The 14,471-nt window shown below is 58.3% G+C and overlaps 2 protein-coding genes across 4 annotated transcripts in view; one reads left to right on the top strand and one right to left on the bottom strand.

Annotated features, from left to right (window-relative positions):
• Nucleotides 1-2,044, top strand: part of MARCHF10 (membrane associated ring-CH-type finger 10) — an 85,949-nt gene extending 83,905 nt beyond the window's left edge. For both annotated transcript variants that reach the window (XM_004749231.3, XM_004749230.3), the window contains exon 11: nt 1,596-2,044. In XM_004749231.3, coding sequence (XP_004749288.1) covers nt 1,596-1,642 — 47 coding nt within the window. In that variant the 3' untranslated portion in view covers nt 1,643-2,044. The remainder of the gene's footprint in view (nt 1-1,595) is intronic.
• Nucleotides 2,045-8,942: 6,898 nt separating this feature from the next.
• Nucleotides 8,943-14,471, bottom strand: part of MRC2 (mannose receptor C type 2) — a 56,319-nt gene continuing 50,790 nt past the window's right edge. Inside the window, exons 21-30 of one of the 2 annotated variants that reach the window (XM_045080875.1) lie at nt 13,707-13,821; nt 13,400-13,563; nt 13,142-13,250; nt 12,367-12,605; nt 12,014-12,182; nt 11,769-11,918; nt 11,320-11,439; nt 10,955-11,134; nt 10,422-10,448; nt 8,943-10,289 (exon numbers count right to left, since the gene is read on the bottom strand). In XM_045080875.1, coding sequence (XP_044936810.1) covers nt 10,069-10,289; nt 10,422-10,448; nt 10,955-11,134; nt 11,320-11,439; nt 11,769-11,918; nt 12,014-12,182; nt 12,367-12,605; nt 13,142-13,250; nt 13,400-13,563; nt 13,707-13,821 — 1,494 coding nt within the window. In that variant the 3' untranslated portion in view covers nt 8,943-10,068. Of the gene's footprint in view, nt 10,293-10,421; nt 10,449-10,954; nt 11,135-11,319; nt 11,440-11,768; nt 11,919-12,013; nt 12,183-12,366; nt 12,606-13,141; nt 13,251-13,399; nt 13,564-13,706; nt 13,822-14,471 lie in introns of both variants that reach the window. The other variant, XM_045080874.1, reaches the window with a different exon arrangement.

Raw genomic sequence — 14,471 nt, 5'->3', positions numbered from 1 at the left:
TAGTGCCGGGCGCAGCGCTGCTGCCCTCCTGCGTCGCTCAGAGGCAGGTGGTCCCACTGATCGTCGCCTGCCATCCCTCTTCGGGAAGCTGTAGGATCCGCCCCAATGTGGGAGCAGTCAGATCTCCCCTGGAATGGTAGGTCTACGTTCTCTCTACCTACCGCCAGCCCCGGACCACCCCGGATGCCGCCGGGGTAGAGGGGAGCCCCGCGCAGAGGGACCGTCCTGGCACGCTGGTCAGGTGCAGCCCTTGCCTACTTCCCGCCGGGGCTGCGATCAATCCAGACAAGCCAGGGCAGCCCGAGGCAGATGCCCCCGCCTCCAGGCCTCCCCCTGCCCACACTCTCCTCTGGTCCCCGGCAGCCTGGCCTGACTCACCTGGTTGGCGGAGCTGAGTCACAGCTGTGACCTGCTGTCCAGGCTGGGTTCAGGTGAAAAGGGGGGAAAAGACCAAACATCAGGGCCCACCAGGTCGCAGCAGGAGATGCCAGCCTCTTTGTGGCTCTGTGGTGACCCTGCCAACCTTCTTGCTGGGGAACCCCTCCCGGACATCTGGAACACACACAGGCCACAGGAAGCACCGAGGCAGAGGCAGCTAGAGGGAACCCTTGGGTGCGTGTGTGCCCAAGCCCCACAACTTGCCACATGGCTCTGTGACCCAGCCCCCCCAACAGCCGCTTCCCAGCTGGCACAGATGACTGTGACACAGCCAAGTCCAAAGCCTGGGGGGGGGAACAATGCCTCCTGCAGCCATCCATCCAGGTGTGGACAGGGGCAGGCTTGCGGGTCTTCAGGACAAAGGCTCGGCCAGACCACCTTACCCCCACCCCCATACATGCAGGTCAAGGCAACTAGTACTGGGAGGTAGAACAGGATAAGGGAGGGCTCAGGGACAGCTCATGGGGCTTCCCTGTAGCAGAGGTAGAGGCTGAGAGGGTCCTAGGAGGAATGGGGGGATGTCAATTGCTCCTGCCCTTTGCCCTTGAGTGGTTTCCAGATAGTCTGGGAGCACTCACTCAAGCCAGTGGGAAAAATATATTGAAAACAATTTCCCCCAGGAATAAAGACCGCCGGCCCCCAAACTCTATCTCCTCCACTGGGACCCCACTGCATTCCCACTGCCTCTCTGCTCCCCTTCCTCCCATCACATGACCCTCTCTACCTCCAGTCATTGGGTCTCTGAAAGATTTCTTAAAGACCTAAGTCAGCCCTCCCCCCAATTCTCTGCGAAGTTCAGGAAAGGGGCGTTCATGTGGGGGCGTTACCCTGAGAGGAGGCAAGACTCCCCAGGGGATTCTGCCCACAAACACTTGCAGCGCTGGTCAGGTGAGGATGCGGCCCTAGATACTTCTGTTGAGGGGCTTGCGGTCTCTCTGCACTGGTCGGGCTAGAAGCTCCAAGGGGCATTCGAGGATTTCAGAGAGAGCAGGCCTCTGTTACTCACACTGTTTCAGGCATTGTGGCAAGTGTGTGTGTGTGTGTGTGTGCGTGTGTGTGTGCGCATGCACGCGCGTGTGCACATCCAGGGCTGGAGTGGGGGCAGAGCTCACCATCCACCATGGCTCTCCAGCCTGAGACACCTTCTTGCTTTCCAGATTCTGAGCTGGGGGATAGAAATGACAGCGGCAGCCACATTGTCTAGCAAGGGAGCTGGCCCTCCTGGAGCTCTGCGATGACATCTCCTCACAGCTGCTTTTTCTATGTCCCCATGTGCCTCCTTCCCGCCTCCTCTTTACTGAAACTGAAACCACAGTGTTTACAGTTACCATTTTCACCCTGTGTCCCTCTGTCCTCGGGGTCTGGCTTGAGCATTAAGGACAGCAGCAGGGACCCGCTCAGTCCCCAACAGCACAAGTCGGGAAGCCGGCGCTGCTTGAGTCCCCACCGGTGGCCCTGCTGCTGTCCCCCCCAACCCTGCCCCGAGCCTGAAGCACCAGGCACCTGGCAGCCCTGGCAGCCCCGCAGCCTCTGTACAGGGCGCCTGTTTAGGCCTCCCTCCACCCTGAGTGGAATCCGGCCACGTCTTCAATAAAATGACTTTATTCACCTAGCTTCCTTCTGTGGTTTTTTTTTTTTTTTTTTTGGTCTCTACTTCATTCCCCTATTTACACCTTAGAGCCCAAAGACCAGATCAACATGTGAGGTTAAAAAAAAAAAAAAAGTCAGGGGCTCCACGGTGGCTCAGTGGGTAAAGTGTCCCTACACTTGATCTCAGCCCAGGTCTTGATCTCAAGGTCATGAGTTCAAGCCCTGCATTGGGCTCCATGCTGGGCTTGGAAAAAAAAAAAAAAAGGTCAGGATGGTTAGTGAGAAAACTGAGTGCGTGCTTAGGAGAGAGACAAAGATAGGTCAAAAAATAAAGATGGAGGGAACAAAGTACGGATCGGTGCAAAAACATGATGCTGAAGGAAGCCAGACACAAAGATCGATATGGTGTATGCTTCGATTTACACGTAATTTCTAGAAAAGGCAAAACTGTAGAGACCGATCAGTGGTTGCAGGGTTGGGACTAGGAGAGAGCGCCTGCAGATGGGCTCCGGAGGATCTGGGGGACGAGGCTGCTTCCAGGACTGGGTCCTGGGGAGGATTCTCCGATGTCATAAGTTTACTAAAGCTCAATGACCTGTGCGCTCGCAATGTGTACGCCCTGTGGCGTAACTGTAAGATGGGCTTTCAATACATTTTCTTTAAAAATGGAGGAAGGAACAGAGAAAGAGAGAGAGAGAGAGGAGGGACAGAGAGGGATAATGAAGAGAAAGAGAGGCTTCTCCCTCCCACCTTCAGTACCAGGAGCAGCCATTGTAGATTTTGCAGCAAAGAGGGTTTTGCCCAAGAGGAACAGTGCTGCCAGCAGGGTTTTAGGAATTCTGGACTTGATTTAATTCCCTCTAAATCTTGTCCGTCCCTGACATGCTCCACATTTAACTCCACATTGACTCTCTTCCTGAGAACTGGTGGATATAGCCAGGCAGCCTAGCGCCAAGATCCAAGAGCAAAGCAAAGGGACACCCTCGAGTGTTAACAGAACCTAAGAGCCATTCCAGTTGAAAACATCTCCCTGATGTCAAACAAACAGACAAAACTCCTAAAACCTCAAATTCTTCCATTCACAAATGCAGCTCTAAGCTCTAATCATTCTACGAGAAAATGGGCCTTTATTTTTCAACTGGACTTCCAGGTTGACTGAAGATGAAAGATTTGTCCAGGAGTCAACGTTGAGAAACATCTATGAAGGAACAATGCATATTTAAAATTAAGTTGTATGGGCGCCTGGGTGGCTCAGTGGGTTACAGCCTCTGCCTTTGGCTCAGGTCATGATCCCAGGGTCCTGGGATTGAGCCCCGCATTGGGCTCTCTGCTCAGCAGGGAGCCTGCCTCTCCGCCCGCACCACCCCCCCAACGCCTGCCCCTCTGCCTACTCATGATCTGTCTGTCAAATAAAATCTTAAAAAAAAAAAGTTGCATAGAGAGCTTGATGGAATCTGGGGGGGTGTATAAATGTTCTTTTTTTTTTTTTAAAGACTTTTGTTTATTTTTGACAGACACAGCAAGAGAGGGAATACAAGTTGGGGGAGCAGGAGAGGGAGAACAGGCTTCCCGCAGAGCAGGGAGCCCAGTGCAGGGTTCAGTCCCAGGACCCTGGGATCATGACCTGAGCTGAAAGCAGACGCTTAATGACCGGGCCACGCAGGTGCCCCCACGTAAATGTTCTAACGGGCTAAGTCTGCTGTAAGACGTGACAGTGTTTGGGGCAGCTACCCTGAGACCCGCCCAGGTTCCCATCAGCTAATATTGGGTTGTTGAAAATGATTTCAAAGGCTGACCCAGGAAACCAGGAGTGCTTCCTTAGAGGTTGGCCTGGGTGGGGTGCGGTGCGGGGAGACGTGACTGGACACACCACAGAACTGATGTCTACCCGCACCATTAATTCCACATCATGATGGCCCAGGGGTCTGCTGATGGGGCTTCTCATAGCTAGAGGTGCCCAAAGAATCAAGTTGCATTTATTAAAAGACCCTGGTGGGGGTGCCTGGGTGGCTCAGTGGGTTACAGCCTCTGCCTTCAGCTCAGGTCATGATGCCAGGGTCCTGGGCTTGAGCCCTGTGAGGCAGATTTTAACTCTGTGTGACATGAGAGGAAACCTGTATTAGGGTTCTCCAGAGAAACCGAGTCAGGAGGATAGATTTATAAATACGTAGAAAGAGATTTATTATGAGGGATTGGCTCACACCATTATGGAGGCTGAGAAGTCCCACCTCCTGGCCATCTGCCTGCTGAAGTCCCAGGCAAACCAGGGAGGTCCTTCTGCTTCAGACCTGCAGCCCTGAGTAGCAGGGAGCCAACACTCCTGAGTCCCAGCCCAAGTCTGAAGGCCCAAGAATCAGGACAACTGATTCTCCAGGCCACGAGAGGATAGAAGTCCCTGCTCCAGCAGAGAGAAGAATTCACCCTTCTTCTGCCTTTTTGTTGCACTCAGGCCGTCAACAGACTGGAGAACACCTACCCTCCTGCCAGAGGGAGAAACTCTTTACTCAGTCTACCCATTCAAACACTAATCCCTTCTGGAAACACCCGCCAGGACACACCCAGAAATAATACTTTTCCAGCTTATCTTAATGCTCTCCAGCTTATCTTAAATGGACCCATAAAATTGAACCATCACAAACCTGACCTGAGGCGAGTTATGTGCTGTGGCCAAGTTTATAAGGTGAAGTCTGTCTGGTGGCCAAGGCCAAGCTCCTGGCCCTGCCTGAGAGAGAGGGTAACATCCTTTACCAACTCCAGAAGCTGGGAATAGGTGGTCACCAGAGCCCGCGGGATGGGGGCAGGGAGCCCTTATGGAGGAGAAAAGGGCCTTGAAGGATGGGGGACAGGCAACCAGAGAGATGGTGGAGGGAAGAGCAAGTGGGGGAGTGTACACAGATAAGTGGTGTGGTGGGAGCAGGTGGCTAGAAAAGGTTCATCGGACAGGGGAGCCAGGGGCCATGGGGGCCAAGACTGGGAGCAGAGAGTCCACACATAGGCAACTGGGAGCTTCTGTAGCCACAGCTCAGGCTGGTGTGAGATGTGGAGAGAGGGAGCTAGAACAGCAGGGGCAGGAGGAAAGAGGGTAGGGCACCCTCGGCTACAGTGCCTTGGGTGAGTCAACTCCTCTCGAGGGGGGGCGGATGGGAGCTTTAAAATGTCCAGGGCCCTGGAAACGCCTAAAGCATCAATCAAACCCTCACCTCATTTCTCTGCGTTCAGTGCCATCCTGTGCATTGTAGCCCATCGTCCTACCCCAGCCAAGGCTGCCCAGGTCTCCCTCCTCCCCTGCTTTGGAGTGGAAGCCATGCAAGACCAAAAGGAAAGCGGTCATTCTCAGCCCTGAAACTCACAAGAATCTTCTGAAATGCTCAGCAGAGATAATAGCTTGAGACAACATTCTCGAGTCTCAGAGCCAAGATCCCAGGGGCTCTCCAGGCTCCTTGCTGGTCCCACCACAATCTCTATAGCCGAGGGTTGGGGGGCTCTGCGAAGAGGTGGCATGGTAAGTCCTTCCCCTCTTGTGCCTCCATTCCTCATTTGTAAAGGGGGACAACAGCCCCTACTTCGTGTGTGTGTGTGTGTGTGTGTATGGGGTGCCTGGGTGGCTCAGTTGGTTCTGACTCTTGATTTCAGGTCACAATCTCAGGGTTGTAAGATCAAGCCCCACGTCAGGCTCAGTGCTGGCCATGGAGCTACTTAAGATTCTCTCTCTCTCTCTCCCTCTCCTTCTGCTCAGCCCCCTATTAAGAAAGAAAGAAAGAAGAAAGAAAGAAAGAAAGAGAGAGAGAGAGAGAAAGAAAGAAGAAAGAAAGAAAGAAAGAAAGAAAGAAAGAAAGAAAGAATAGGGCTGTGCCTAGTAATTGTCCTGAGTCCCCTATAGCACCAGTGTGGGGAACGACACCATCCAAAAGTTTCCCACATCCCAGAGAGAGACACAAAAGGGCAAACAAAGGGCATCTCTGCCCCACCCAGCAGGGACATGCAATGACCAAGGACCAGGTCCCTGGACATGCCGCAGGACCACAGAGCTTAGAGGTCCCAGGGAAGAACCAGGAGAACACCCACGGGAACAGAAAGCAGAATCTCCTGGAAACGGCTAAAACCAAACTCCTGCCATCTGATGATATCAGAAGATAGGCCATTTTTTTGCACAGGGGGCCAGCGACGGATCCATTTCCGGGGCTTGGGGACACCTGCTCTCTGCTTGGCTCTTCTCCTCCCTCCCTCCCTCCAGAGCTGGCCGCCCGCCTGCTTCTCAGGACAAGGGAGGATGGCTATCGACCGCTCAGGCGATGCTGACTCTGGTGGGAGTCGTGACATCACGCCGGAAGTCAGCCCTTTCCTGAGGCCCCTTGGCTGCCCTGTCCCCTAAGATAAAGGCCAGAACGTCTGGGCACTTTCATCTCCTTGTCCCCCCTGGAGGCCCCTCCCGATTTCCTCTCCTTTTCCCCTTTCCTCCTCCTGCCCCCCTTCCTCCAGGTCAGCCCTCTAGGCGCCAAGCTCTACCTTGTGCCTGTGGCACCCTCGCGGCAGGTGCTCAAGGCAGCTTGGCCAGGCTCAGCGGCCCTGCTCCAGGAAAGCCATGTGGTGTGGCTGGCTGGCTCCTCTCCCCTGCCGCCTCATAGTGCTGCCCACTGGGCCGGGCCGGCTCTGCCAGGACACCTGGGAGAAGGCCATCTCTGTCCTGACAAGGAGAGGCGGTGAGCCGGCCTGACACTGTTCTCTGGAGTGGCCCCGTCCTCTGGTCCATTCATGGATTCAGTGAGCTGTCACGGGACACCCCGGGGGCCAGAGCTGAGCCAGCTTAGCTCTGCAAGTGAAGGGTGGCCTTGGTGCTTGGTGTAGCGTGCCCTCTGGTCTGGGTCTCAGGGCACCCCGAGAGTGCAGGAGTGCTTACTTCTTACTGAACTGAGTACGAAGGCAGGAGGCTGTGTACCCCACTAGAACCAGCCCTATTCCGGAGCCAGAGGATGCCACCCCCCCCAACCACCCTGGCCCAGAGCCTTCTTCCTGCCCTGATGGAGAACTGCCAGGGCATTCCCTTCCCCTCCTTGAGTGGACCCCAAGCAGAAAGGCTCAGAACAAGGTCTACGGGTGCCTGTGAAACTGTCTGAAATGCTTTTGGGTGGGGAGCAGGACTCTGGTGAGGACGACAGCCCCCAAGGGAAGGAGAGGGGAGCCAGGACAGGCATTTCTGGAATGATTTAAACATCTCGGCACTCACCAACACTACCCCCAGGCAGCCCTGGGTGCCTCAGCTGCTCCTCCCACCCCCTGGGATCCTGTGACCCTGCCTTCACCCCTCAGTTTCGCCCCCCCTCCTAGGGCAAGGGTCAGCAGCCCGCTTCCCAGAGGGCCTCTGGCCCGGGGGCGGGGGGCGGAGGGGGTGCTCCCTGCCTGGTGCATTGGTCTTTGAGCTGCACACAATGGCAGGGCACTTACCTCCCAGAGAGAGCCGTTAACCAATAGGGAGAGCAAATCACTTCAGGGTGAAGTGGATTAATCATTAAGGCCCCCCCCCATGGGATAGGGGCGCACTCCCCAAAGTGACCAGATCCATCTGTGGGGCCCTGCTGCTGCCCATCAGGAGAGTCGCTGCTGGGGCTCCAGGGGCGGGAGAGAACAGGAGGGCGTCTAGCTTGCCTCAGTCATGGACTCTCCAGCAGCCGCCCCCCCCAGCCTCCCCAGCTCAAAAACAGGCACCCCATTTACCCTGCTGTCTAGGCCCAAAAGCCCGGGACTTGTCAGCGTGTATCTATTCCTATGGTTTAGGTTTAGGCCTTGAACCACGTGTTGGTTCAACCACTCAGAACAACAGAAACTTCTTTTAAAAAATCACGAATGAGGTAAAGCATGTGTGCAACCCACGCACGCGTCCAGAGCATGACCACGGCCAAGGCAGCGATCCATACCACCGTCGTCAGGGGACGGTGGGATTGGGGCTTCCTACTACACTGGGAACAACATCCATCCTTTCCACCAGGGCCTGCATGGCCTGGGGCAATCCGGCTCGTTCCCCCCACCCCCGACTCCCCTTCCCCGCCTTCCAGCCAGCCTGGCCTCCTAGCTGGGCCTCTGCAGGGCAGGGGCCACCATGGGGGGGGGGCCCTCCCACCACCATGCCTACACCTGCCTAGATGCTCTCATGGCTCATTCCCTCATCTCCTTCAGGTTCATCTCCCTTCCTCTGACGAGCCCCTACCCCACCACCCAGCCCAAACACACACACCCCCTCCCACGGCCAGTTTCAGCCCGCAGGATGGGCATAGTTGTCCATTACCTCCTAGCAGAGCCTTCTCTCTCGGTCACCAACTCTAGTATCCTGAGTGAATACTGGTAGGAGGGAGGTCCTGAGAGCCCCTACCTCGGCTCTGGTGGTTTTGGAGCCCAAACTCCGCAAGGACAAATGTGTGCCAACCCCCCTCCCCCCACCTCCCAGGGCTGGCTTGGGCACCTCAAATACTCCCCCCAGGGAACCACAGCCTCCAAATAACATTAGCAGCGGGCCTTATAGGGCACTTACTGTGTGAGCTCGGAGCCTCTGGGCTCGCTGCCTGACACAGATGATCTCATTTAATCCTCAAATAGGCCCAGGAAGTGCGTCCAGTCCCCCCATCTCACACATGGTGAGAGGTGAGCCAAGCTGTCAGAGCTCACACAGCTGTCCCGGGGCTCCTGACTGTCACCGAGACACACTCATCCCCCGTCACAGACTACAGGGTGAGCAGGCCCAGAAAGGAAGGGGCCCGGAAAAAACAAGAGCGCAGGTGCCTCTGTGGGGCCGGCCCAGAGATGGAAGCAAAATGGCAGACTGCAGAAAGAACACACGACTCGAGCTCCACACACGACATTTCTCTGAGGCAGTGCGAGGAACAAGGCTGACAACAGAACAAAGCCGAAACCCACTCTCTCAAGCCTCTTAAAGGTGTGTTTTATTTGTTTGCTTTTCTTTTTTCTTTTCTTTTCTTGTTCCACAATAATGGCACATTAAAAAAATTAAGAACTACAAAAAAGGACCATGTCTTTGAGTCCATGTTCACATTGTCCCGCGCCCCATGGCACAGGGACTGGCGGTCGCCCCAGCCCGGTCCAGGGATGGCCTCTTGGAAAGGCACTGAGTCAGCGCCCTGGGACTGGGCCCTTCCGGGAGCTGAGGCGCTGTTCCTCTGGGCCCCACTAGAGGGTGGTCTCCTGCTTCTGAGGCCCCAGGGCTCTGGCAACCCCCTCCGTCTCTCTTCCAACCAGAGCCAGGAGCTGGAAATGTTAGGGAACTTACTTTGGTCCCCACAGGGGACTCTTTAGGGATAGAGCCCTCCCCCAACCAGCAGGAGATGACACCTCAGCCCGGTCACCCCCTGGGGGTCAGGGTGTCTCTCCCAGTCCTGTTTCCAGCCCAGCTGACACGCCGGTGGGGCCCTGGTTCTCAGGCTTAACCCAGGCCCCTCCTCCATGCCCCATGGGCCACCCCAGCAGGCACAGGAGTGACAGATGCTTGGCCCCCTTAGCTGACACCCACCATGAGCAACAGGGCTCCCCAAACTCTGGGGCCCTGGCTCAGAAGGAAGGGCTACAGGAAAAACGGGACGGGGGAGGGCAGAGGGGGTTCAGAGCCAAGGCTGCCAGGAAGGAGAGAAGCGACAGAGGCTAGCTGAGGGCCCAGGAGGATCCTCAGGCTCTGCAACGAGAAGGGGGTCCCATGACATGGGGTCAGCAGGCCTGGGCAGGGGGGCCTGGGGAAAAAGGGGCAGAAAGAGGCTTCCGTCCTGCTTCTGGTCACCGTGGGGGCACAGGCCCAGGTGACAAGACCTTAGTCTCCCCCCAGAGGGAAACACCACGTTGCACTCAGCCAGGTCTCAGCCCAGCCCTCATGGGAGGGAGGGACCCCACCAGCCAGGCCCTGATCAGCCCCAGCTCCCAACAGGGGCTCCCAAAGTCACCCTCCATAGGCCACCTGGACTGGCAGCTGGTGGGGGGGCCTGGCTGACCCAGGGTCCGGCCTCCCCAATCCTCCTGTGCCCACCCTGCCCACCGCCCTTGGCTCTACTCCTGCTGCTCATTCATTTCCATGTCAGACACCAGAATGTTCTTCTCGGTGGCCTCGCCAGGGCCAGAGGCGCTGCGGCTGTAGCGGGCGCCCTCGAAGGTCCCACGCTCCGCACTCTGTCGCCGCCGGTAGAGGATCAAGGCCGCAGTCAGCAGGGCCAGGAGCAGCAGCACAGCCATCAGCACCACCACGAGGGCGGCCGGGTTCTCGGGGAGCGCTGCTGTAGCAAGCCCAATACTCAGTGGACAGGCCACGCTCCCGCCCCCCCGAAGCTCCCCACCACCCCCTGCTGCCTGGCATTGGGGCCAAGGTGGGAGAGGGCTCACCCCAGCCCTGCCTGGGAACTTACCTGATGGTGAGAAGCTGCTCTCCTCAGCTGCAAGGAAGAGGGAGGGACCCATTAATCACTGAAGTCCTGACAGTAATAATGAACCAACAGAGGGCACTTCTTGAGTGCCAGCCGCCCCATTAGCTCACTTGATCTCGTAGGGGCTGCTATTATCCTCATCTGGCATCTGAAGAAACTGAGGCCATCGACTTTAAGGAACTTGCCCAAGGTCACAGAATTGGTAAGTGGTTTGCCCGGGGCTTGAACCCTGCCCATGTGCCCTTAACCGCTACAAAATGACAGGTTTGCTGTCTCGTTTGGAAATCTGTAGGAAGGGCCAGTCCCTTCTACCGACCCATTTATCCTGGGGGGAGGGTTCCGGCCCGGGCCTGTCTCTTCCAGCCCTCCTATATCCGCTGTGTCACTGGCAGGGTGGGACTCGAGCCCAGGGCCCAGGCCCAGCAGCATCCGGCCACTCGAGCCCAGGGCACAGGCCCAGCAGCGTCCGGCCGGTCATGTGGGGGGCGGTAAGAGGCCAGTCCGCGGGCGCTCACCTCGGGGGAGCTTGCAGACGACGCCCATGGTAACATTGGTGCAGGCACCCGGGCGCCAAAGGCCGCTGCTGCTCTGGATCCAGTAGCAGCTGTTGTGGCTCAGCATGCTGGGGCCCAGGCCAGGGGGCCCCCAGTTGGAGTAGTTCACAGCTGTGTTGTCCTGCCAGACCAGGATGCCTCCTGCGGGGAGGAAGACACTGAGGGCACCAGCGGGTGGAAGAGAGCAGGCTTGTTCTCGAACCAATGCTCATTCCCCCTCAACGAGCCCCGAGCCCCGTTGAGGCTCCCCCTACACCTGGAGAGGCATCCCCCTACAACTGGAGGCTTCCCCCGCTCCCTCCCGATGCCGCGCACAAGGTACCCACCTTTGGGGTTGAAGTTCATGCCCAGCCAGGCACCCCGACTCTGGCCCTCAGAGCTCTGCATGTGCTCCCAGACAAACACGTTCTCCATCTCATCCAGAATGGACAGGACCGCCCCACCCGCTGGACACAAGGGAGGCCCACATCAGGACAGACAGTAGTCCCCCTGGGGTAGCAGACCCACCCACCCTCAGAGAGGCACCAGCCCTCTTCTCCCGTGGCCCAAGTGGAGGACGGTGTGGAGTGTGCCTCTGTGTGTGGGTGCCCGGGGCCCCCAACATGTAGTGCCACGCGTGGGCTCTGTGTATTGGAAACTGACGGGGCGCTTCTGTGTAAGTGCCACCTGCGGGCCGAGCGCAGCAGGGGGACAGTGTTCCTGGAGCCTCTAAGTGCCCACGACAGGGGTCGCCACCTGAAATGGCCTGTGGGGGCTCTGGCCTGCACTGGCCCACCTCGCTGGCAGCGCTGCAGCGCCTCCTTGTGGCCCAGCAGCAGCTCCATGTGGAAGGAGTAGCAGTGCTCCCGGAAGGGAATCCACGCAGAGTCTGTCAGCCCTTGGGGACAGCTGCCATGGTAGCTTATTCTTCGGGGAGGAGGGGGCCCTGTGGGGGGTGCAGGATTGAGGAAGTGGCACGGAGTCCTCCCTGGGACAGCCTGCACCGGGCCCACCCCTCAGCCCCAGCCGCTGGCCGCTTACCGCCGCTCGCGCTGCAGACGGCCCCCTGCAACTTGGTGTCGCAGCTGGCAGTGCGCCAGGCGCCGTCTACATCCACGTAGGCGCAGCCCCCTGGCTGCTGGGGCTCCCCGTCCTGCCAGCTTGCGTAGCTCAGCGGCTCCTCCGAGACCCAGGAGTACCGTCGGGAGCCCTGGGCAGGAGGGGGCCGTCAGGGTGGGAGGAAGGAGGGAGGGGCCTGGCGGGGGGGGGGGGGGGGGGGTGGGGGGGGGGGGTGGGGAGCAGAGGCAGGTAAGGTAAGGCAAGGAGTTGGGGGGGGGGTTGTTAATCAGGGAGTGGTCCCGGCCACTCGGGAAGGATGAAGTTCAGGGGCCCACCTCCTCACTGGCCAGCCCGATCCAGAGTGGGGTGCGCAGCCCTCGGGCAGCCTGTGTGAGGAAGGCCTGGGTGTAGGGGTCAGGCACATGCGCCAGGCTGGCGTTGCGGCTCTCACACAGCAGGAGGGCATCCTGCCAGCGAAGAGGCTTCTGCAGCAGCCGGAAGGTGCCGTTGAGGTAGGAGAGCTCAGTGCCCGGGGCAGGGGGCGACGCTGCTGGGGATGGGCTCAGGGAAGGGTCTACAGGGAAGGGGACAGGGCTCAGGCTGGGCTCTGCCTCCCTCACCCCATTCCCAAGCCTGAAGCTGGGGGAGCATCAGACACCGGGAGAGAACAGGTCTCCACTGGGCCCAGGGCCTGGCACGGACAGACAGTATTAGCCAGTGTTCCTACTAACACTTTCTTGCTGGTCCACAGAGGAGCAAGCGGGAGCCTTGACCCACTCCCACCCCGGGAACCCCTGTAGAACAGGATGGAGCTGTGGGGGCCTCAGACACACAACTTCAGGTTCCCTGACACCTAGCATGCCTGATGTCTAGCTGCCCCTGGTCAGCCCTCCAGACCCCCGAACCTTCTTCCTGAGACCCCTCGGTCCTCACTGCCTTTCCCTCTGATTGGTACCCGGTCTTTCTGTGATCTGCTTCCCAAACAGCTATTGGACTCTGGGGGTGACCCCAAGGACCCCGAGTCAGGGATCATGTTTCGTCATTCCTCCCTGCATGGCCCACAGCATCGGGCCCAGTGCTGACCTTCCCAAGTTCACGGGTGACGTGTACCTGCGCCCTTCTGGCAGATGAAGCCGTGTGTCTCCTCCGCGCAGCTCCGATCATCCCAGCGGCCAGTGAGGTGAGCGGAGGGGCTGTGCAGGACCACCGCGCAGCTGGTCTGGGGGGAGGGAGCCGCTCAGGGGAGCGCCGGCAGCTCTGCCCTTGTGCCACTGCCCCCACAGGGCTGCCCTTGGAGGAAAGAGTCTGGAAGAGGGGGACCACCGTGCAGGTTTGGGGGGCGGGGAGCAGAGGGAGGGGCTTCCTCACCGGGATGTTGCCGCTGGGAGCAGGGCTGGGGCCAGAGGGCTCCCCAGGGGCCCAGTTGGTATACAGCAGAGGCTCCTGCTCCACCCACCGGAAGTCCCTCTGAGAGGCATGGAGGCCAATCCAAAGGTCAAAGGTCACATTGGGCAGGCTGGCTGTGATGAAAGCTACAGTCCCCCAGAAGAGAGAGTTATGAGCAACAGGACAGCCCCTTGCCCGCTCTGCTCTAGCCATGTATTGGGGGGGGGGAGGGGAGGGGAGGGAGGGCCTTGTCAGAGGATACTGGGGACTTCCCATGGGCTGGCCCTACCTTGCTCTAAGGGGTTTGCAATGGTGACCAGCTGGGCCTCTTGCTGTTCACAGGAGAACTGTGCCTCTGACCACTTCACCCGGTCCTGGGGGTCCTGGCCCTGGATTCGGAAACACTGGGGCGGAGGGGGAGGCGTGATGTCCAGTTCTACCACCCTGGCCCGCAAACCCAGAAACTCATGCCGTGTGGCCCTCAGCGGCAGGCCCTGGGGAGGCTGCTGGCGCTGAGGACAATAAACAGAACCAGGACATCTGGGGCCCCCCGAGCAAGGCTCTGGTGCCCTCTCAGCCTGGCACAGCGCGTTCATGTCCACCGGCCCATGCTCAGGGGGCCCTGTCAGCTGCAGGAGGTCCTTGGGCCACCAAAGGCTCTACTACCTAGGACAACAGTACCTGGGCCATGCATGGGGACAAGGTCGGTCTGGATTTCAGCTAACCTTCGCATGGGTTGCCTGAACTCTCTTATTTTGTCCTGTGAACTTAACGTTCATCCGTAGGACACTCTTATCTTCACTTCTGAATGATCTTTGTTTGGCAGCAGCTGGGCGGGAAATCTCTCAAATGGAACAGGAAAGATTCCCCTCCTCAGTGTGATCGGGGCGGTTGCGGGGGTCGGAGGAAGAGAAGGAAGCTTCAGAGTCAAAAAGAGGGCCAGAGGACACAGGCAGGTCAGATTCCAGATCTGACTTAACCTTTCTGTAAAATGGGAACAAAAGTATCTGTCTTTTGGGGCCTCTTTAAGCGTCAAAGAGAACAGTGCCCACCG

Source organism: Mustela putorius, unplaced genomic scaffold (assembly GCF_011764305.1).
Source record: "Mustela putorius furo isolate JIRA1106 unplaced genomic scaffold, ASM1176430v1.1 tig00000487_pilon_pilon_pilon, whole genome shotgun sequence".
Classification (NCBI taxonomy): Eukaryota; Metazoa; Chordata; class Mammalia; order Carnivora; family Mustelidae; genus Mustela; species Mustela putorius.
This window is presented reverse-complemented; position numbering and strand designations above follow the sequence as displayed.